This window comes from Chaetodon auriga, chromosome 18 (assembly GCF_051107435.1).
Source record: "Chaetodon auriga isolate fChaAug3 chromosome 18, fChaAug3.hap1, whole genome shotgun sequence".
Taxonomy (NCBI): Eukaryota; Metazoa; Chordata; class Actinopteri; order Chaetodontiformes; family Chaetodontidae; genus Chaetodon; species Chaetodon auriga.
The window spans coordinates 22,658,812-22,683,804 of NC_135091.1; the positions used below are offsets into that span (position 1 = coordinate 22,658,812).

At 39.4% G+C, this 24,993-nt stretch overlaps 1 protein-coding gene across 2 annotated transcripts; it reads right to left on the bottom strand.

The window, feature by feature from the left end:
* Positions 1 to 566: 566 nt before the first annotated feature.
* slc35f1 (solute carrier family 35 member F1) lies at positions 567 to 24,839 on the bottom strand. 2 transcript variants are annotated; one of them, XM_076756699.1, is made up of 9 exons: positions 24,502 to 24,839; positions 19,854 to 20,029; positions 17,657 to 17,784; positions 12,345 to 12,504; positions 11,396 to 11,552; positions 10,591 to 10,643; positions 10,280 to 10,434; positions 9,121 to 9,321; positions 567 to 2,573 (listed from the first exon to the last, which is right to left on the bottom strand). In XM_076756699.1, exons 1-9 carry the CDS (start codon positions 24,594 to 24,596, stop codon positions 2,496 to 2,498), a joined length of 1,203 nt encoding a protein of 400 aa, XP_076612814.1. In that variant the 5' UTR covers positions 24,597 to 24,839; the 3' UTR covers positions 567 to 2,495. The 2 variants fall into 2 exon arrangements, with proteins under 2 accessions (XP_076612814.1, XP_076612816.1); XM_076756701.1 differs by lacking the exon at positions 567 to 2,573 and having other exon boundaries at positions 8,662 to 9,321.
* Positions 24,840 to 24,993: the final 154 nt, after the last annotated feature.

A 24,993-nucleotide genomic window follows, 5' to 3' on the forward strand; every position in this document is an offset into this window, starting at 1 on the left:
TGGCCTTTCCAATGATATCTCATGTATTTGAGTGGGATGAGGGGAACTTTGTTTTCATGGGGAGACAAAATGGAGACTGCAGCAAAACGCAAATGCCAGGAGAAGAGAAAGTCAAATACTGTTAAGATATATTTTTTTAACTATTGTAAACTATTGTTTAATATATTTTCTTGTTTATGAACCGGTTAGAAATCATAAATTGGAGTCAGAATTCAGTTAAACTTTTTGTTAGGAACAATAATAGCAATGTTATGAATGTTTAATAATGTCAGTTTTGTTCAGCAGTTCAACAAAAGATACAGGCCAAATGTTCAGTTTCATTTAAAAAATGGATTAACATTCTTGTTTTTTTGTCAGTGTATTATGATTAACGAAATCATAATACGCTGATGTGTTATGGTAAAATCGTTCTGTTATCCACTAGAGTGGACATGCTGTAAAATCTAGAATAAAAATATTTTTTATAAAATTCTAAATTGTGAGTTGTTGTTTTAGCTCCAAAGAGGCAGGAAATCACACAAACACACACACAAAAAAATGAAATTGAAAGATATTTTTTTTTCCTTGGTTCTCAGGAGGATATGTTAAGTTTATCTCTCTCAAAAGAAAAATAGAACTAGGTATCTGATGTAGTGACAGAAGGCAGGTGACAAAGGCTGTTTGTGGTTCTATTTAGATCTTCCCTTAAAGAACAAGAAAGATCAATTGTCGGTTTCATGAGACTTCTTCACACTTTTCAGGAAACCTTAACCCTTATCCATGTGTTACATAAATACGTAAAACACATAAAAGCGACCAGCATCTCATAATGCAGCTTACATATTACAACAGCAGGTGAATATAAAACAAATAAAATGTGATTCTTTAAAAGAAAGATGGAAGGATTTAAAATTGAGTAAATCACCCCACAGTGCAGTAAAATACTACAATGGAAAATATTTTTAATTGGAGAGTAATGTGCTTTCCAAAGAAATAAAAACTACTACAGCTAAATAAACTCATACATTTTGTAACAATAAATAAATAACCAAAAAAAAAAAAAAGGAAAAAAATTATAGTGCATGTAACAACAGCAACAGCATGATTGCAGCATCTCCTTGTTTCTGGGAGAGAACAAAAATGTGTTTGGTCCCAATGAACATAATGTGCACTGTGTCTTATGGAAGCTCATAGATGACTTAATCAAAATTATACTTCAAACCTGAAAATAATAATTTAAAATTTCTGTATATGTTATTTGGGTTGAAAAGAAAATGAAATTGTCAAAATCAAACCAAATTTTCATTTTCACATACTATTATGGGTGTTCGATAACTATATCAAAATCAAAATGAAAACAACATTACACATTCCATTTTCAAAGACCTAACTGACTCTAAAATGGACAATATTCAAATGCAATAGGGAATACAGTGCCCCCAGGCAAATGCATTTCCATTTAAATGGAAACGTAATCTGTCAGTCCTCTCATCAAGGTGGGTCTTCAGTTAGGACATCACTTGCTCTGTGTTGTGTTGCCCTCATTAAGTCCGCTTACTTAAAGCCACACTTTCACCTGCACCCACCAGTAACAGAACAGCTTCAAGTTGTACAATATCAAGTTATATAAAAAATTATGAGGGTGAATAACTATTGGTTAATGTAGCGCTGTGTTTACAAACTTACTGTTCTGCATTGTCTTGCACTTCTATGTGATTTTATGTTTCATCATCTTCCCATTACAGCCATGCAATATACTGTGCAATGTGACATATTTTCTTAAATATTACATATTTATGTTTTTTGTATCATGCCTATGAATATACAGTATGTATTTTCTTTTTATATACTGTGTTACATATCATTTTATCTAATGTGCAATAGTGAAAAACACTGTGCAGCAGTCAGCAGCCAGCAGCCACGAAACGCACTGCAGTGGAATTCCTCTAGTTTGTTCACCATCAATGTACGTCCATTGAGAGTGTTGTTTTTGCCAATGACAGGCTTCAGTTGTTATAGTAAGTGTCTGACAATGTTATGGAAAGGATCTCTACAGAGATACTTTTTTTGTTAAAGAGTTAGATCCATTATGTTTAACCAGAAACAGCCGTTAAATCGTTCTCACCAATGCAACCAAGACTCCATTCACAAAAACAGTAATTGTGAAACACACTTAATTTAAACACAACAAAAACAAAATAAAACTCACCAAAAGTTTCTTTGTTCATCATCTCACTGTTCCAACAATCAACATTAATTGTAAATTGGTTGAAATAAACCCTTAATTCGGGAGAGGAGCAGGATAAAATTGAATTGTTGAATCAGTTGAATTGACAGTGCTGGTCATAGGAGAGCTGCCCCCATCCTTGGCCGGAGACGATAAACTGTACAAAGTCCTCTTCACCTGTCTGACCAAAATGATCTCCACTGGCTGCCACAAAACACTATAGGACAAAGCAATCTGCAGCAACAGCCAGAGCACTGAAGTTGACATGGTCATGTATGACCTTGTGAGATCAGGGGAACGACTTCAGATGACCCCACCAGCAGAACATTTCTGGCCTTGAGTCTGAGAATAATCTCAAAAGCAGATGCTGTAAGAACAGATCAGAGAGAAGTGCATCAGAAATTATGATGTGATTTCCAGCAAATCTTCTCAATGGCTTAGTTGATGTGCGTACCATAATGCCGATAGCTCTTTGTGTGGCGTGTGAGGGTGGAGAGAAGGAGTCAGTGCAGCCAAGGATGAGACCCAGGACCGCCACTATCAAGCCCCCCTCATGGACAGCTGAGTGGCTTTTAGCTCCATAGTCTTTGTGTGCTCCTTGATCACAGTCAGAGCTGCTCTCACCCCAATAAATCATCATAAGAATTTGCTTAATTACAATAATTAAATTCTCTCATTTGCTTAACCATCATTTGTCACAAACACACACACACACACACACACCCCTTTTACATACGCATGTCTGAAAAAGTATGTAAACTAATGTAGCCAAGATGGGATAGGACTAGGAAGAAGATAGGAAAATAAATAAAGTCCCGCTCTGGCTGTCTCTGCTGCACCTTGTCATCAGTGTCATTTCTCTCCACAATGAAGGACACTGTACCTCTTGTACCATCCTAAGGACATCGCTGATTTGACCGCCAATACAGCACACAAATATGTAAGGGACTTGCACAACCATCTTTAGGCCATGTTTGCATGGGCCCAGAAGAACTTGCTGGTCAGAGATAAAGGGTCCAAATCTAAGGCATTACATTTGAGCCAGTACCAGTTGATCATTTCAATCTCTTCTTTCCACTGATACAAGGCAAGTAAATCATTAATATTTATTTAATTATTATCTATTTCATTCTATTAACCAATGTAGGTATTCACATTACTTTTGTTAATTAGGAAAATGGAAGTTCAAGGGGTTAGTGTGCTTTACAACATAAAAATGAATCAATGTTTTTATGTCGGTAGTTGTCTGCTCATTTGGATGATGTATGGTTCTTGTTTTTGTTTTTTTGAAATCTGTGCATTTTATTTTATTTAAAGCTTAAACATTGACTCTTACCTGTCTTAAATGCATTACAGCAGAGCTGTCAAAATTAGCACAAACAATATTCAGATATCCCTTGTAAAAAAAAAAACAAAAAACAATACAACAAAAGACATACTACAGAAAACACAGTAATTTCTACCTTTGTTCCTCACTGCAATGGAATAACACGTGATTCATATGTCTCCACACCCAAAGTGGTGAGTTGTTTTTCATCAGCTTAATGCAGTTTAAAATACTTTTTACTTGATTACGTTTCAATTCTTGCTTATTTTTTCCTATAGTTTCATTAAATTATTGCTTACAATAACGGCAACTTAAATTCAGTCACGATTACAACTTATTGTTTAACAAAAGCGCATGTGTATTACATTATCATGCTAAAGTCCTTTTACACAGTTCAAGTGTGATAGGGGAATAGGGATTTCAACCTCTTTGACAGGGTGTTACTAAGTACCAACCATGCATGGTCCCCAAACATTTATATTGTGTACTTTTTGTTTTTTTCTTATTTTGAAACTGTAAAAGATGGAAATGAAAAAGTGACCTTGCTTAAAATATTATAGAAATGTGTCATCTTTAACTTTATGTCTTCTGAAAATCAGGTCATCTCTTGCTTAGCAAATCACAGTAACAGAAATTTTGAACTTTTGCATGCCACTGTATTAAGATCTGGATAAATTCAAAGAATTTGGGTATTTTTAAAGCCTTCATTACAACAACAAAAGAATGGACTAAATGAAAATATATACATATAATTCGTACAATTTATTAACAATTTATTTGTCTGACTAGGTTCCTCTTTCTACTGTTGTCCTCAGTGCATTAAAACATCTTTCCACCTGCAGCTCCACTTCCTGGAATGTGTTTAACTTCACAGTGTCCTGCCCTGGTTCTGATTGAGGTTTCTGCCTGTTGAAAGGACGTTTTTCCTCGCCACTGTTGCCAAGTGCTTGCTCACGAGGCAATAGTAGCGTCTCTCTAAATGAGAGTATGGTCTGTACCTGCACTATATGGAAAGTGTACTGACACAACTTCTGTTGTGATTTGGTGCTATATAAATTGAATTGAATTGAATCGTCTGCCATCTGTCTGTCATCTATAATGGAGGTCCCAGCCAAGAGCCAAGAGTCACAGGCAGTTCTGCATTTAGGTGCTGCAGAGTGTACGTCCTGCATTCACAACAGTCTCCCCCATGCAGCCACAAGTCTGGGAACCACCAAAAGGTGCAGAAGTTCAGCCTCATCTGAAGCCATGTGATGAGTTAGACTTTTCTCCATAAGTTGGAAACATCATGTGAACAGTGGGCTTGGCATACATTGATTGGGAAACAGACGAGGCCCGACTGGTGATATCACCACATAAAGTGACCACAAAGGGAATAAAGGTGTTTGGGGTAACTTTTAGTTTACGTAGGTCTCTTCATTTCTTGTCTCTCTCGAGCATGCAGTCCACCACTGCCTGTTCCATTTGCTTTAATGATTTTGCTGCTCCTGACTCCCAGACTTTGCTCTGGAGGAGTTGGACTGTGTTGCGAATTTCCTCTACATCAATGGAAGTCAAAACTGTGATGGCAATAGCAGGATCACCCTCTTCATCCACTCAAAAGGGAAGCTATTGCCATTACAGGCTCCCTGAAGGTGACAATAGGGCCAGGTTTGCCCTTCCACTCCCACTTGTGGCATTGTCATAATGTCGCACAGTAACGTGTCATTTAACAACCTCATTTGATATCCTTAGCACACAGTATGAAGGTATAGTAGCTTGCTCATCTGGGGAGTGCCTGACAAGAAGTTACTTTCTGAAGCATTTGACCCTGGGAAATCGGTCAGTGGGATATTCTGTCATTCTGTGTGGATTGTTAAATTTAAATTCCAACAGATAAATTAAACTGAAGTAAATTTTAAAATTCACCACTGGTGACGAACCTGATGGGCTGGTGTTCCGACAAAGATGCTTTATTCTACTATAAGTAACATCATTGTAAGTACATTGTTGACAGTAACTCCAATGCACTACATCAAACAGGATCCAAAAGCCAGTGAAAAGAGGAGGATAATGAAAGTCCTGTGTAAATAATCCAGGCAGAAAATTATATGCAGTCATGAAGTGAACAAAGAAGCAAACCAAACTAACTATACAGCTTTATGTTCAGTCCAGTCATTTTGTCCTGTGAATAAAAGTGCAACAGGAAGATATATTGCTTGTAACATTACGTTTCAACAAGGTTTCAATTAGGACTACAATAGTAAGAACAGACAAACAATGCTCTTAGGCCTGGAACACACTATATGACACATTATTCACCAGTCTCTTTTTATGAGTGCACTGGTGAGCACTGAGCACTAAGAACCAGACAAGGTATTCCCACTTATTCAGTTGGACTTGGATAGTATGGCAACTCAGCACAATGTTTCATGAAAGCAAACACTAAGGCTAAGTTATGTAATTCCCAGTCAGTCCTCGTCATGGTTAGCTCTACTCTGCCTCTGAAAACAGTTGTACTGTTGTATGTCTTCTGTGGCTCTGGAGGAACTTTGTCAAGTCTGAGAAATGAATATCATAGTGATGTCATAAGGCTTATTCCCTATTGGGACTGGAGACCAACAAAAAGCCTGCATAACAAACTGGAGTGGTGTAGTTCAGAACACTTGGGTGTTTACCAGACAGGGAGGGTTGAATAGAGTAGAGAAGTGAGAGGAGCAGCTGGTTTTGGAAGTGTTTTCAATCTGCATTCCCATTTCAATTTCTTCTTTAAATTATCTCTTCAATGTTAACGCAGAAATATGGGATAGGATAATATAGCAATCATGTTGTTTATGTTATGACCACCAGTTTTAATTATTTCAACTTCAGAATCGTGGTCATTTTAACATAGCAAATAGTTCTAAATACTACAATACCCATGAGCCCAGGCCACAGTTGGCATATAGTAGAGGTAGTCAGGTGTGAAACATTCATTCATTCATCTTCTATACCCGCGTATCCCTTTCGGGGTTGCGGGGGGCTGGAGCCTATCCCAGCTAGCAATGGGCGAGAGGCGGAGTACACCTTGAATTGGTCGCCAGCCGATCGCAGCGCAACATAGACAGACACACAGACAGACAACCATTCACACTCACACTCACACCTATGGACAATTTAGAGTCACCAATTAACCTAATGAGCATGTTTTTGGTCTGTGGGAGGAAGCCGGAGTGCCCGGAGAGAACCCACGCATGCACGGGAAGAACATGCAAACTTCACACAGAAAGGCCCTGCCCGACCCGGGGATCGAACCAGCTCCTCCTTGCTGAGAGGCACGCGCACTACCTGCTGCACCACCGTGCCGCCCCACAGGTGTGAAACAGCTTAGTAAAATTCAAAACTTTGTTTTTGACATTTGAGAACAAAGTGGTGGCACGGTGGCCCGGTGGCAACACTGTCGCCTCACAGCAAGAAGGTCCCAGGTTTGATTCTTGTTGTGGGCACCGGGGGTGTGTCCTCCACCATGCCTTCAGTGCCTGCTGCTCGAGGAAAAAAGGGCCTTTCTGTGTGGAGTTTGCACGTTCTCCCCGTGTTCACCTGGGGTATCCTCTGTAAAATATATCCCCACTAAAAAAACATGCAAGAAGATCACCACCTGACCAATGGTGACAACAAGCTGGGTCCCCGGGCGCCGGTCTGGCTGCCCACCGCTCCTGGTCTGCCGCGGAGGAAGGACGGCCAGGATAAGTGAAATGCGGAAAACAAATTTCACCTTGTGCAGTGTCCTGCATGTGCATGATGTGTGACAATAAAGGGGAATGTCTTCCCCCGATTCTTCTTCTTCTTCTTCTTCTTCTTCAAAGTTAAGGAATTCACCCACAATTGAACAGAATTTTAAGCTCAGTGATTATATGTTTCTTGCCAAATATACCTTGGGAGTCATTGTTAACATGTGCTTCAAAGTTCTTATGTACACAAGCTTGTTCCTTTGACTTTTTTTTTTTTTTTTTTAATCAGAGATGATTTAACTGGGAGAGTCGCATGCCCATCTGAGCAATAGTGTTCCAACTGTAAGTCATATAACATGGTCTTTGGGAAAAATTAATGGGACTTTTACTTCCAGAACCAGGGGCACCCAAAATAGCTCCTTTCACTTCACAACTCTATGGAGGACACAATTAAGTGTAGTGTTTGTAAACTTGACCCATACTAGATACTAACTGTCTGTATCTAAACTATCCTTCTTCATTTTTTATCTGTCGTTTCCAAATGGCCTAACTTCATGAAAGTTAACCACTAAACCACTGGAGTATCCCTTTAAAATCTACTTCACAATGGAATGGTAGCCAGTCGAGAGATACTGCAATAGGGATTATATGGTGTTGCTGTTGAGCACAAGTCCTAGCTGCAGCATTCTGGAAGATCTGAATTGGGTAATTTTGTCATGAGGAGACGACTGCAGGGAGTTAAAAAATAATCTAAATATGATGTTATTACAGCATACATAACCTTCTCCTAGACTAAGAAGGATCAAATCTAAGAAACTTGTGTGTAAATGCTGTCTTAACATATAGTGTGCACCCAGCTTTGATTGTAGAAACCTTTTTGAGAAATTATTTTTTCTTCACCAGGAGAACTAAGACAGGGTCATAGCCAAGATAAAATTAAGAAAAATTAAGTCTCTATTTCTATTTTTTATTATCAATTAGATGTTTCATCATTTTATTTATCTTATTTTCTGTAAATTCTGTTTCTCAAGATGAAGGTCTAAATGCTGTATTAAGCCTTTTTCACACTGTCAGAAACTGTCAAAAAAAAAAAAGAGAGAGAAAGAATTCTGCCTTTTTGGTGTAAAAATAGTCAAACTTAAATATATTAAGTCTAAATTTATTTGTACCAGCCTATAAAATATCCACCATGTGAAAAATACACAGACAAACCTTCAGTAGCTTCAACTGGTAGTAATGGCTCTGATGCAATATCTACATATGTTTGTGTGATACAAAGTTGGTAATTTAACTCAGTGAACTGTGGGGAGACTTGTATTCCCCATTTCTCCCACTTCAATGTAAGTAAATGTGACTCCAGTCTGTATTACTTGCCAAGCTTGTGATTGAATGTGAGCAGGTGGATTTAAAAATACAGTAGAAATTAACACATACACGGGTATGAAGCACAACATTTTTGACTGATATAAAAGGAAAGCATAATATTAAATAAAATTACAATACCGTCTATTTACATGAATGAAACATTTCAGTCATTACTGTCTACTGTCTTTGATCACAGTGAACTCAACATTTTCACTCACTGTGCTATTTGTTTTAATTACATTCTGGTAAGTCATTTTCAGGTACATACAGTATTTTGGTGCATGAATTTTGCTTAATTTGGTCATTGACTGGGTGGAGACTCTGTCCATCAACACATGCCATAAAATGAAAACCTAGACCTACCAGGGTGATCACCCAGCTGCCCTGCTCAGCAGACTAGGTACAGTCAGCAATATTTCATGGTGTACAACTGTGAGCAGAACCTGGAGGCTGCAGCTGACTACACCAGGTTTACTGACTAAACTCCCTCCCAGATTGTTTTAGGCTACATGTACAGGAAGCTCGTCCCCCACCTCAGGACCCACGCTGGTGTAGGTGACAGAGGGCTCCAGGACTCCAGGACTGAGCGGGGGCCTGTTGTTGGCTAGCTGGCTGCCTGTGTTCCGGAACTGTTTGTAGACTCGTGGGTCCTGGGCCACATAGGTAGATGAGGAGGAGTAAAGCACCAGGCCCAAAACAATAATGAAGAATGACAACAGATAGAGGCCAGAAAACTGCAACAAAGAGACAGAAAGACTTAAACCTAAATGGTTTATTTCTACACTGCTTCTTTATGCTACTTCAATTCCTATCTTCTAAACAAAAATCACTTTGTAGGTATCAATAACATAGAGACACCATGTCCCATGCTTAGTGGTGATGTCAGTGTTCCCTGGGAATCCACTCCAATTTCCTTCAGTGATTGTGCAACAATGATCTGCCTTTAGCATGTATTGCAGCTGATGATCAAATGCATGCAATTTATGCATCATGAAAGAAGCTACAAGTGCTTTCAAATTTCAATATCCTTCTTGTCATCTTAGTCCCACATATCTGCTTCAAGAAACAGGATAAATGGAAATGGACTATATTTAAACAGTTTATACATACTACTTTTCTAGTCTGACAATCACTCGCTCATGCATTTTGTGGTAAAAACAAATTAAACCGAACCTACCAGATGTTTATTCTGACTGACATGGCGTACTGCTGCAACTGTTTTTACAATTATTCATATTCCTACTATTTACTATTATTATTATATACTCATTATTGCTATTATGTACATGTATTATCATAAAATAGAATATATATATACACATATATACACGTATATACGTGTATATACGTGTATATATGTGTATATATATGTATATATGTGTATGTGTGTGTGTGTGTGTGTGTATATACACACACACACACACACACACACACACACACACACACTATCATACACATACCATATACTTATATTATCATATAATATTTTACTTTTTAACTCTTTACTATTATTATAGGTGTCATAATTATTGTCATTGCTGTGTACATTGCTCTCTCTTCAGTTTCCCTCTCTCTAAACCCAACCAGTCAAGGCAGATGGCTGCCCCCCCCCACACACATTCTTCTTTCTTGTCAAGACATCTATTGACCTATTCATCACAAAATGAATGCTTCCTGGCAGTTTAGTCTTACCTTGTAGTGAAAGAGGAAGAGGCCACAGAAGAGGCTGTACAGGTCAGCAGTGAGCAGAGAGAGACTGACTGAGGTGGCACTCGTTCTTTTCATCACCACTGGCATGAAGCTGTACAGGCTAAACATGAAGGCACTGAAACCAACATAGAAAAGACCTACAAACACACAAAGAGAGCAAATCCTTCTACATTACATTTAAACTGCTATTTAGGACATCATTTGGATTACCTGTAGATTACATTTTGTGATAATATTACTGGTGTGTATGAATCCGAAGTTCTGTGCATGTATATGTGTAAGGGCACGCTCACCTATCTGCCAGTCCCAAGGTACCTTCAGCAGTTCCTTGTGTTCCATGATGGCCCTGCAACAGAACACATGTACAGGGAGAAAGGGCTCATATTCCACATTCTCTGCACACATACAGTCCAGATTTCATGGTATCTACTACGAAGGTTGTCCCACTAAACTACACAAATCTGTTTGCAGATGATCTCTGTATGCATTGACAAATGAGAAACAAATGAGAGTCCACGTGAGGTCCTTGAGCCGCTTGTACAGATTTCTGGAACTATTCTGGAAATCTTCCAGATTTCAGGACATTTATCTGTCTTGTGTTATTTGTGTTACTTTGGTTAAAGTGGTGTGTTCGTTTCAACAACACTAAGCATCTAATAATTAATCTTTGAGTGAGAGCAGCTCACAAAATGTTCCTCCTCACAGTGTTTCAGTACAGAGCGCCACTTAATGTCAGTTATTCATTTATTTAACTGCCTACTTATCCTGAACCTACTATTTAATGATATATGAAAGATAACAGATGAAACGAAATAAAAAATAATCATATTGTGAATAATTTCCCAATAAATGTGGACAATTACTCTGCAGCTGATACATTTTAATTTACCTAGTTGGACAGGTTAACTCCAATAACTACTCTAAAACGCAGTATAGTAGAAGTATAAAGCAGCAAAAAATGGAGATACTCAAGTACAACAACATCAACATTGTACAGTACTTGAGTACTGTTAGTTAGTTAGTTAGTTAGTTAGTTAGTTACTTTCCACGACTCTCCAGCTCTCATCGGGTGTATCTCTCCCCATGACACAAACTCACAGCTGGATCCCACTGAAGAAGGATCCGAAGAGTCCCATCATACCAAGAAACTCTACCCGGCTCAGGTTCTTCACAATGAACTCCTCACAGACATTGGAGATCCCATACAGTGTTGCTCCTCCCAGAACCAAAAGATCCCCAAATAGCTTCTGCTCTCCTAGACCGGTGAGGGAGACAAGAGACAATGACAAAAGGAAAGAAGAATCAGCAAGACTGCTTTAAGCAAACAAGTAAGAGACTGCAATCCAAATAAATTGGCAACATCCAAATACACCTGCACCATGAGCTTGAACATGTGCCTGTACATATGTATGCAATATCAAGGTCAGGAGTGCTTTATTTGTTTTTCAGTTGCCTTTAGTAATTAGGCATTAAAATTAGTAATTAGTAAAACCTGAAACTATCTGTATCTCTGGGCCTAGACGAGCTGACTAGAATCAAATATACATGTATCATGTGTTAGGATCTGTACTATTTAGTTTGTTAGTTCCCATTTTATTTTGGTAGCCATCCCTTGTTTCTCTAAGTGTACTGTAATTCCTGTATTTGTCTCACCCTTGCGATTGTGTGATTGTGTTCACCTGTGTCTGATTTAGCTCTCCTTCCCTGTCTATTAAAGTCAGTGTGTTCCTTTTGTCTTTGTGGCATCATCCCTTATGTATGACTTTCCTTGTTCCCTGTGATCCTAGTGAGCATTCTAGTCTAGTCCTTGGTTTCCCTCTTTGTTAAAAGATTGCTGTTTTCCTGGTATTGCTTTTTTGTTTTTGGATTCTGTACTTAGTTGGGTTTTGTTTGCTATACTTATTAAAATAAATCATTTGGACAGTTTCCTCTCATCGTTTTGTAAAGTCTGCATCATTGGGTTCACTTCTTGCCTTTTGCTTGGCCGCAAACCGTAACATCATGCTGTGTACTGCAAGTGTTTATGTGAGGGTGAGTGGCTTCTCACCAAGGCCTTGCTGCCGACCAAGTAGAACGTCGGCTCCCACCATGCAGCCGATACCCAGGAGACATAGTCCTGCCCCGACAAAGTGGACAGCCTTGTACCTCACCAAGAGAAAGAACCAGGACAGCAACAGAGCCACTGGGATGACAAAACAATCTAACAGCTGAGAGGATGGATAGAGACAGAGAAAAACACATGCATGAGCACTTTATTTTGGGTTCAATTACATCCGGGTCTGGACTTGTTTTATTTTGGTTATTGGTTTTACAACTTTGTGCAGAGCATCAAACTGGTGACCAGTGACAACATCGATTATCAATAAACAGCAGCAGCAGCGGGCCAGAAAGTCGACAGTGGATAAGAACCATGGACTATCTACAGCCACACTATCACTCCCAACAATGTGGAGAGAGTTGCTTTGGCCAGGTCTGTCTTGTTTGAGAGGATGCTGTTGTCCCTGTGAACCTCTGTACTCCACTGGGGGACTGTATAGCTTCAAAGAGACTTCAAGCACACCTAAAACTTGATCACAGTACTTTGTCAGTTAAGTTTGTTAGTTTTTGTGTGTAGTTTTTGGTTTTAGGTGTTGTATTTTCTTTTAAGCTGCAAAGCTGTGGATTGTGTTGACTGCTGTTGAGTATGTTAAGAAAAGACTGCTGAGGACTTGACAAGGGTGACGCAAGCTTGCTGTTTGGAACTCGGTCCATAGTCTCTTTAAAATTACTTAAAGTGAGTAAGCAAGCCAGTGATTGCATACCAAACATTATTTTGTGATATCGTAATAGGTGCAGTAATACACATTGTGGTACAAAGTTGAACTGTGTGTGTCTGTACATACAACCAGCCTCTTCTACAGTGTTCTTCTCGCAAATGGCCAGTAACTGGATCATAAGTTGAATGAATTCAGGAGCATGATGGCTTTTCACATGGCACACTTAGAACTGTAATGTTATGGTTTTCACAGACACTTGGTTTGACCTTTCAATACTGGACTCTGGCTTCATCCCAGAGGGTCTCTCCATTCACCACCAGAACTAGAAAATAAAATTGGGGAACAGTAAGGGGGAAGGTGTCTGTTTCGTGGTCAACAACCAGTGGTACTCAAGAGTGCTAATTTCTACAAATTAGATGTATTTATGATATAGGACAGTGGGTTAAATCAAAAATGTGAGTTTTCATACAAAAAATACTTTATGTATATAGTAACAGTATTTCTATAATACCATTCCTCTCCAACAAAATATTTCAGGGGAGACATGACTACAGATATAGTTTTTGCTATAGATGTTTGGTATAACCTGGGAGTGGAGCAGGTAATGTGACTGAAGAAATTCACATGCACTGACTGCACCACCATCAGCTGCTACAGTTACACAATTTGAGGTAAAGTTTATTCCATTAAAATTATGGTGCGTTTTGAAAAAAAAATGCTTAAAGTCCACACCTTGTAAGTATATCTTTAGCCAAATAGCAGTTAAATTCAACTAAAATTCTAATTGCAATTATAATATCAAGAATGGGTATGTGCGTTATGGTGGTGTAGGTGCATGACAATGCTCCCATGCTCTGTGTCTGGCTTGCCTGTCCTGCAGGGATGCTGCCAGATCAGGGGGGTTTTCCAGGTAGGGGGTTCAACAAACTCTGAGTCTATCCCTGAACTCTGAGTTGACTTACTCTGAGATGGGAAACTCTGAGTATCCGGTTCCAGAACAGCTGATCTGAGTTAGTTCAATCAACTCTGAGTATGTTCACCTTGAGTTGCGCACGAGCACAACCACTATAAAAGGCCATCATCAATGGAGCCCTGATACCACAAGTCACCATGACAACTGGAAAAAAAAAGATCAAGTTATTTTACCCCAATGGAGTTGGAGGTTTATTGCAGGCCTATGGGGAGTATGAGCACATATTTCGATGATGATGATGAAACCCTGTCTGCTGCCACAGGGAGAGATTCAGAGAGGCCTACTGAAGTGTGTCTTAAAATTATATATAGCTACTGGCAGTGCTCTACTCATTCACATTCCTTTACTTTCTTGAGTGGAATTTGGAGTTTGACATGTACACTGAAGTTACGAGCACAGATAATGGACAAACAAATAGCACATTCTTGTCCTTCAACAGAACATGGCTGGGCAACACCAGGAGGAGGGTCCATCAACTTCCACAGTGCAGCTTGACAGTGAGATTTTCAGTCAATACCATGTTAAATCCATAGAGTCAACCTCATGAAGAGTATAGAGAAAAGTTAAATGGAAATAGTCTATCTCGATCGCCAGATTAGAAAAACAGACCTTGAAATTCTATTACTGGAACGCCAGTTGAGGTGATCACACAGATGAAATATGTTAATGGTTGGAACTATATTACAAATCTTAACTGCTGCTTTTGTACTTTTAGGGAATAAAGAAGATCAAATCACATGTGAATTTGTCTTTATTTGACTGTTTCAATCAAAAGTAATTTCTGCTGATTAGGTCCCTTACAGCCCTTCCATTCTGGATGTCTGCAGGGTGGACGGGATGGTCATTCTCAGGGTCATTAATTTGTACATCAGGGTGTTGCTCTAATCTAATAGTTGCAATATTATGGAGAACAACACATACCACAATGATGTCACATGCACTCTCTGGGGTGACCCTGAGCTTACGCAGGCACTGGAACCCGGATTTGAGTATGCCTATGGCCATCTCAACCCGGGCTCTAGTCCTGCAGTGGGCCACATTAAAACGTTGTTGGATCCCCGGCCCAGGGTCAGGGTAAGGGGTCAACAGAGTGGGCTTGCATGGATAGCCTCGATCCCCCAGTAGGTGGCCATCAAACACTCCTGTAATTATAGAGGACACATTTGAGTGCACTAAAAAAGGCAACAAAGAACATTTGTACAAAGTTTTAGCTTCCTTACCACGTGCATCTGTAATCTGTGGCTCAGACTACAGTCCTGGTAGAACCAGGAATCATGTACAGAGCCAGGCCACTTGGCTTTTACATTTGTAATGTAATGTAGGCTGCAACACATATGATCTTCACAGTGCAGAGAATGACATGAGTTACAGTGTACATTTTCATGTACAGATTTTTTAAGATGGCAGGTCATAAACCTGGACATTGATGCTGTGAAAGGATTTTCTATTCACAAAGTCCCCTTCACTTTCTGCAGGCGCAGTAATAGGAATTTGTGTCCCATCTATGCATCCTATCACATTTGGAAGCTCTGCAAAATGACAGCTAATTAAGCAACTGAATCCACTCTGAGGTTGCAGCAGAATGTGTATCATAATTTAAAATAACAGAATATTGATTGTTGATTTCTACATCAGTCACCTGCAATCCTGTGGAATTCCTCTTTGATGTTTCTAACAGGTTTGTGTCCGGGGAACTCTACCATCTTTGGTTACAGGTGTTTCAGTGCAAGGGTTACTTTCCTCACAGCTCTACACACTGTTGCCTTTCCGAAGTGCTCTGCATCCCCAATGTTGTATAAAAAATTATAGTTTGCAAAAAATCGTAGCGCTACACATAAAATTTGCCGTGATGTGAGCGCACGTCCGCAGTGTGTGAGGTTGGTGATGTATGGCCGGAGAATATTATCGAGATAAATTATACGATTTGGTGAAAAGCCGTAGCGTTCGAACAGATATTCCTCTGGAAATGACAGGACATCTAATCTGGGTTGGAAGATTCTCTCGTGACGTAAAGCATTTCGAATCAGTTGGGCTTCGATATCAATCAGATTGGGAATGAATACGCAATCCATGTCTAACAGCTTTCTTCATGTGGGAGGAGACAGGTAGAAACTCAGGGTTTCTTATAGTAAACCTGCCAGTGAGCAGGTTATATTCACAGAGTCTGTTACCATGGTGACTGACTAGAGTTTCAGTTACCTCTCTTCTGGAACGGATAACTCAGAGTTTCCCTCATCTCAGGGTTAACTTACTCTGAGTTTTCACATAACCTTTCTGGAATACCCCCCAGTTCTATGGCCCTGGCTATTTCCAAACAGGTAATTGTTGACATACAGCCTTATCATAATGTAAAATATTGAATTTTCCAATGAGGACTTATTAAATTTCCTTCTGAGAAATTAAATCCATTTAAAATGTGTTCATAGGTACTATGCAATGTGAGCCAGATAAATACAGTTAATACTCCAATAGGTTAGGAGACTCTCAAGAGACAGATTAAAGACTAATACCTCTTTCATACAGTTGATAGATAGATAAACTGCCAATGCAGATTTGACTTGTTCACTGTTGGTTTGATTAGGGTATAAATGTCTGCAGCCAGTCTTGCACTTCTGTGAGGTTTGAGCTAAACATTATTGGATTGTTGCCAGGCTGAGTTGCACTAACTAGGGATGAGCGTGTACACCACTATCTATACCTGTATCTGCTCAACCATCTAAATTAACTGTATCCGTATCTGTACTCGGAGTGGGCGGGGCCTAAACCAAAAGCGGTTTATGGGTGGGTGGGGCTTAAATCAGTACATTATTTTAAGTCTGAAATTGATATAGATTGATCAGAAGTTGCTATATTTATTGTTTATTTGAAAACTATTTACAGAACAGCCTCAAAATTGAGATCCAAATCAATGTTTTTGATCACAAAAGTAAGAGAAGTTTATTATGAACTCAGAACATGAATATTCTTAAGTGTATCACCAGCCAAACTAAGAGCAAGCAGACAGTAAAAAAAAAAAAAAAAAAAAACCCGACTGGAGTAGAGGCAGTGACCGACACGACACGAGCCGTTTTCAGCTCTGTCTTGTCAAATGCACCGCGGCGCGTACGTTACGAAACAAGTTCAGAAAAGTAACTTTAAATATCATACAAACCGAAATAGAGGCGAGCTGAAGAAAACCTAAGGAGTACTGAAGAGAGCAACATGAGCTAGAGTCAAGCCAAGCACAGAGAGATCAGTCACTGTCTGTGTGTGCGCGAGAGTGGGGCACAGCTCTGGCTGCAGAGACGTGTCTGTGTAGGGAGGGGCAGGCACTGTGTGTGACTGGCCAATCACAGAGTGTGAAGACAGTCAGTTACCCAATGAGGATTTTCCTTCAGCATGAGCACAGATATTGACGAGTTTTACTCATATCATGCTCGTACTCGACAAAAATGCTTTATCCGTACCGGATACTCGTCTGAAACGAGTATCCGGCTCAACCCTAGTGCTAACATGACAAGGATGTCAATGTTCTGTTTTTGTGGGTAAACAAAGTTTTACACACACACACACACACATGCACACACACACACACACACACACACACACACACACACACACACACACACACACACACACACACACACTAACCTGTACACTGGAGAGTGTAGTATACTGGTAAGCTTTAAGAACCAGATAGTTGGCCTCTATGTCTATCAAACCCAGAATCATATAGTTCCACCAACGCTGCTTCAGAATAGCAAGCAAGTTCCCTTCCCCTGATAAGACACAGAGATGGAGAGACAGGTCAAAAAACACAAATACAAAGCATCAGTTTCTTAAACACACAATATATCATCGGAACAGAATGGACACACTATTTTTATAGCTGTCCTCCTTGGAACATTCTGAAAGTCCTTCAGTGTTTCCAAGTTTTGAGTGAAGAATCTTGCTAGCACAATCTTTTGTTCTTCTCTTATATATTTTGTGTATTACTCTTATTTGTATTACTGTTATTTGTACATATAAATTACTTTCTTTAGTGGAGAAATATACTGGCATGCTGTCTTGCTGCGGGTGTGTTTTGAATATTTTGTTTATAGTGTGAAAATTTGATTAGGAAGCAAATCTCTTTCCCTTTATTTATTCAGGAAACCTTTTGTATAGAAAGCACACGTTGAACAAAATGCAATAAATAAATAACGAGACAAAGACCATACCTCTTGAGATACTGTATGTTGCGATGAATATACATTGCATTAAGTCAGGTATAGAAGGTATAGAACTAATAAATAATACAATTATTTGTTTGTATTGCTATGTATTTTGTTATTTGCAATTTAAAACTGTCTCATGTTTTAAAATGCATAATATTTAATAGAGAATAATAAAAATAAAGGCTAAATGAAAACACATACAGCTTTTAAGGATAAAATGTATCTATATCCTCCTGACTACCAGGAAAAAAATGTTGTCCAATCACAGTCTTTTTTTAAATTCCCCAATGTTTGTAAGGAAATTAGAATACTGAAAACATTTTTTAGGACACTTTTTAAACACTTAAATACTATGCTAAAATACAGTTAAAATAATTCAGACAATGTTTTAATGTGTTGTTAAGAGACTTATCTAAAATATGGCAACAACATTTCAAGGCAAAATTTGCTCAATAAAAAGTATTATGCACTTATTTTTCCTCTTCCCATAAAATGCACTTGCATTGATGGACACCATTTTCCTTGATGAGAAAAAGAAAGGTACCAAAGCCCTACCCCTTCACATTTGTTATCACTGAAAAGCCCTAGATGTTCTCTGTAGACAGCAAAATGAGTTACAAATGTCCTCCACAGAGGACAAATTTGAACTACTGGTAGTCAGGAGGATATTGGTGATTCTGGCCGTGCTAATTATTTGTTACTGGATTGAAATAACAATTTGGTTTTTTTTTTTCTTCTTTTTTCTTATGGAACCTCAGCGATTTGGGACAGTCGAGTGATGAAAAGTATGATTGGATGGAGACCCCCCCCCCCCCCCCCCAAGAAAAAGGGGAAAAAGAAAAGGAAGAAAAAGAAAAAAAAAAGGGGGGGAAACAGGTTAAGAGAAATATCGATGTGTAGATGTATATGGGTATGTGTGGATGAAAAATCTGTATATGTGCAACAGAACAGACAGACAAGTACAAGTACGGGTGTATACCTACCCACTAATATATTTCCTTTTTATTTATTTATTTATTTTTAGGTTGTTGTGGTTGTTTTGTCTGTGCCCTAGGTGGTGTTTTTTTTTATTTTTTATTTCATTTTGTCTGTTAGCCGGTTTGTTTTGCTTTTTGTTTTTCTCTTTGTGCTTTGTTTTTTGTTTTGATTTGTCTTGTTTTGTTTGTTTGTTTTGTTTATGGTTATCAGCACATACGTTATGTTGCTATGTATGTTTACAATTTTCAAAACTATTAAATAAAAAGTATAAAAAAAAAAAACAATTTGTGTGGTTGCTGACTAGTTTCAGCATACTTACAGTAGCACACAGACACACAGACACACACACACACACACACACACACACACACACACACACACACACACACACACACCTGAATTACATACATAGACTTACATAGACTTTCCTGGAGACTTACCCTAACCCTAAACCTAACTTTAACCTAATCCTAACCTTACCCGTACCTTAACCCAGGTCTTCACCATAAAATCTAATGATTTACATTAAGGGGACCTGCATTTTGTCCCCACTATGTGACCACATAAACAGTTGTATGTCCCCACAATGTCAGTAATACATAGTCACACACACACACACACACACACACATACGCCTCAGTTTCTGTCTGTACCTTGCCTAACTGCCAATGTGGTGGTGTAGACCAGAAACAGCAGGATGTAGTTGAGAAAGCTCTGGAACACCGGCGTGTTAGCATGGAAGTCATCAGCCAGGTACTTGCTGGTCAGACCAATAGCACAGATTAACAAAGAAAGGACCTGACCCAAGGCTAAGGTCACAAACAGATCCCTGCAAAGGACAGGAGACATGGACAAAGGGTAATCAGTTTCATTATTTTAGAGCAGATGCATAAGCAATGTAATAGTCTCAGTATTAGCCCAAGTAGTACTTCAGCAACACTGAGCTTGTCACATACATATAAATCTGTCAGTTGTGGCAAATGCTTTGTGTTCAACACAGGCACATGTTTTAAATCATACTTAAACCTGCAATAACTGTTTTTTTTGGCCAGTTGAGGGAAGCAGAAAAAAGCTGTGAACTCAACATTGACACATCATCACCTCTTGAGTGCAATGAACTATTAACTAACAGAGGATTAGACTATGACGAGCTACTTGTTCATCAGAGTGACAGCTTGTGGGAAGAAATAGTTTTTGTGTGTGGTTGTGTTAGCATTCGGTGATCTGTAGTGACTACCAGAGGGGGAAAATTGGAACAGGTTGTGTCCAGGATGTGAGAGGTCTGCAGTGATGCTTCCTGCCCATTTCCTTAGTCTGGAGGTGGGTAAGTCCTGAAGGGAGTGCAGGCTGGCACCAATGATTTTCTGAGCAGTTCTTAGAGTCCATTGCAGTCTGGTCTGTCCTGTTCGGTAGCAGACCCAAATCAGATGGATGTGCATAGAACAGGCTGGATTACTCCTGTGTAGAACTGGATCAGCAACTGTTAAGGCAGGCTAAACTTCCTCAGCTCATGCACAAAGTACATCGTTTGTTGCATCTTCTTGATGATTGAGGTTATGTTTGAAGTCCATCTTAGGTCCTAGGAGATAGTGGATCCCAGAAACCTGAAGGTTTGGACAGTGGAAACAGTGCTGTTGAGGATGGTGATGGGGGCAGTGTTGAGGATTTCTCTTGAAGTCCACAGTCATCTCTGTGGTTTTGAGCGTGCTCAGCTCCAGGTTGTTCTGACTGCACCAGAGGACCATGTGTTCGATCTCCCATCTGTATGCAGACTTGTCACCATCTTGGATGAGGCTGATGAACATTGTGCAAACTTGGGAGTTTAACAAACAGGTCTCCTAAGGTACATTCATTGGACTAGAGGGAGAAGAGGAGGCTGGAGAGCACACATCGATGAGGGGCTCCCATGCTGATAGTCATCCAACAGGTGTTGGATGTAATTTTCCCCAGCCTCATTTAATGTTTTCTGTCTGTCAGGAAGTTTGTTATCCACTGACGGGTGGAGGCATGGCTGATAGAGTATACAGTATACATCATCTGGTAGGTAATGTAAATTAGGGTACAAATATGCCAAAGATATACTGTATTTAATATTACATAGTTTGCCCTGTCATGTCTGTCAAGTTTCTGTATTATTTTTGTACATTTCATGTCTTGTCTTTCCTGTTTTATTTTGATATCACTAACCTTGTGTCTCTGTTTTAGGTTCACTTCCTGCACGCCCTTCCCCTGTCTCCACACACCTGCTCCCTGATTGTTCTCCGCACCTGTTTCCCATCTCCCCTCATTACCTCTTGTATTTTACCATGTGTGTCTCACAGTCTCGTTGCCAGTTTGTTGCACTTCACGGTCCTCATTCCAGCATTTATATTCACGTCATAGTCTGTTTTGTGTACGACCTCTTTTTTTGCCTCAGACCTTGCCTTTTGCCTCTTGTATATGGATACCTCTGCCTGTTTTACTGATCTCCTGTGTACCGAACCCTTACTGGTAATAAACCCGCCTTTTTGCCTGAACCTGATCCGAGTCGTGCAATTGTGTCCGCCTGTTCTGTGCTCTGGGGAGTTCACAACAGCCCCGAGTACAAACAAGTTCAGTGGTTACTTTATTAGGTACACCTTTGTTTCACCGGTATGACCCCCTTGGCCTCCAGCATGACCAGAGCTCTTTGTGGCACACATTACTTGCTAGAAACACTGCACCCACTTCTTCTGTGTTGATATATCTCATGCGGGCTCCAGTGAAAACAAATACATTATAATATACTAATTATTAGAATACTGAGCATACTAAATTTTACTTGCATGCAGACTATTAAACACTATGCTTAAAGTGTGCTAAATTGGAACAACAAATTTTGTAGTATACTTGACTGCTAAAATTTTAAGGATACTTAATATATTGCAAATATACTAATTATTTTATATTCGGTCCTGCTATTCCTCAATTTAAAGAACAACAGAAAGACATTTATAATGTAATGTAAGTTGTACTTTTAGTGTACATTTATAGCATCAATAGATTAATAACATTATTAACATAATAGATTACAAATACATCTTCACTGAGATACTAGTGTATTTTACTTACTTCTTTTGAGCACTTTCAATATGGTAAAAGGAAAATGAACTGTATGGCCTTGTATCTATATGCTTGTGTTTAGATTAGATTGGATGGATTTTGATTTATTTGTCCTTTAACAATGACAATTGTTTCCCCCTTCCATACAACCTCGAGAATACACAAATACATCAAGAATACATCAAACTTGACAGATACATAAATGAATCTAACAACATACACCCACTACCAGTACATTCCCAAACTTTACATGAACACACAAACTCAGGCACATTACAATCTGGATGTTCTATTCAGTTCTGTGACAAAACTCCTGCTGAATTTCACTTTCTTCCATGCCAGCAACCTGTAACAGCAACCAGATGGGAGGAGGACAAAGTGTGGGTTGAGGGGGTGACTGGGGTCAAGTGCTATGATGTGAGCACTTCATGCGGTGGCTGTGCTGTAGATATCTGGGAGGTTGGGGGTTGGGAGGCCAATGATCTGAATTTAAGTAATCAACAACAATTATCTCAAAAGTGCACTTTAAAAACTGAACTTAAATTTTACTGAAAATATATTTCACAATAGCGTATTTATCGAAAGTACAGTTTATTTAAATGTTAAATTTAGTGTAATAAAAATATACTTTTGAGTATTTCATAACAGCATAAAATTAAACTTTTAATCTGTATAAGTTTAAGAGCAATATTACTTACTGAACTACTAACTACTGAAAATATACTAGAAAAATAGTTGGAAGCAATTGTCTTAAGAGTGCACTTTAAATACTGAACTTAAATTTTACTAAAAATATGTTCAAAATATATTTTTTATATTTTATATATATTCATAATATCAAAAGGATGCTTTCAATCTATTTGAAGTTAGTACACATTCATATAAATGCACTGGAAACATACTTTTAAATATACTTTAAGAAGGCTTAATTTCTTATGTTCTTTTATTCTTATATTCTTTTTTCACTTCGGGTGCCTGCAGACGTTATATAATTGGAATACATGATTTGTAAGACCAAGCAATATATCTCCTTTCCATCTTTCCACTGTCCAGGTTTTTTGAGCATGTGCCCTCTGTAGCCTCAGTTTCCTGTTCTTAGCTGGAAGCATTGGAACCTGCTGTGGTTCTATGTAGCTGAAGTCCTCCACTTCAAGAGTTGTGTGTTTAGAGATGCTTCTCAGTGTACCGCTGTTGTAATGTCCTGTTGTCTTCCTGTCATCCTGAACCAGTCTGGCTATTTTGTGTCTGTGAGTGAAAATCCCCAGAGATTCGTGGTTTCTGAGATATTTAAACCACCCTGTCTGACATTCCAAGTCAGTTGGATCTCGTTTTGACCCATTCTGATGTTTGGCCTGAACAGAACTGAACCTATTGACTATGTCTGCACACTTTTATGCATTGACTCGCTGTCAAATGATGAACTGATTATATATTTGCACTACAAAGCAAGTGTACAGTTGTACCTAATGAAGTGGCCACTGAGCATATTTTTCAACTGTAAAATGTCATGCTCAGTATATATCTTGATCTATCTCGAAGCTAAGGAACCTTTATCAAAAGAAAAACTAATATCAGCCAACATATTGGCTAAAATGTGAATCTCAAATTCAGCTTCCTGCAAGGCGGCCAGTTCAATGGCCCCAGGCTCCACACTCGCTAGAAAGGTTGGGGATGAAAGAACAGCAGATGGCAAGGAAGGGTGGGAGACCAGGGGTGTGTGTGTGTGTAGTCGATCAAGGGTATGCATCTGGGTGCATGAGAAATGCAAAGGGAGAGTGCGAAATAGTGAGAATGAGGCAGGTACCTAGAGATGAGTGAGGCTCAAAGATAACGACAGCAGCCATTGTGCAGCACAGCCTGACACCAGGCTGATAAAGCCACCACGACAGCCCCCTCCTCTGCCAGAGGGCACGGAACCAGCACACCGTCTCCAGGCTCTGCTCCGATCCCATAGAGTGTAATAATGCCCTGACTCAAACGCTTTAACACGCACCACATATGTTCACGCAAAGGGAGGATGCTGTATGGTTGTTAAGTTGACATCTGTTGCACTACATGATGCAGCAGTAGAGTGAATATGACGGTTCTGGTGTTAACGGTTGAGTATGAAACAAAAAGAAATCAAGCTCCCCTGCCCGCATATATGCTTCTGTTCTGAATAAGTGTGGAATTATACAACCGGACGATGGCCTCGGATCAGTGCCGTCATCATCGCCTTACCTGGTGAAGACCTTCCTGATCCGTTGGTAAAGGCTTGGCACCGGGGTACCCGTACCTCTGGGAACGCTCTCCACAGTGGAGACGACAGAAATCATGCTGTCACAGACCGTACGTTGATCAGCACATTCCGCTCCGAGGAAAAACGGAGGGGGAGGGGACGGGAAGCGGGCTCACCTCAGCGGCGGCGGAGAAGCACGGAACCCTCCAGGCAGTAGTGCAGTTCAGAAGTAACGGACAGCAGTGTCTAGTAGCGATGGTGTTCAGGCGTTACAAACCTGCTGCTGGGATGCACGAGAGACTAAGGTATTCAGAACCTGGTCCTGCATTCAACAAGGATAAACTGATTTTACCACAAGGTGGCGTCCTTTTACCCAGACACCCTTATAGGATGCAGACGGAATACATCAGCATACCAGGTATAAACGTCTTCCTTCAAATAACTAGGTTGAAATAATTTTACCACTTGTGATTTAAATTGGAATCATTTTGTGG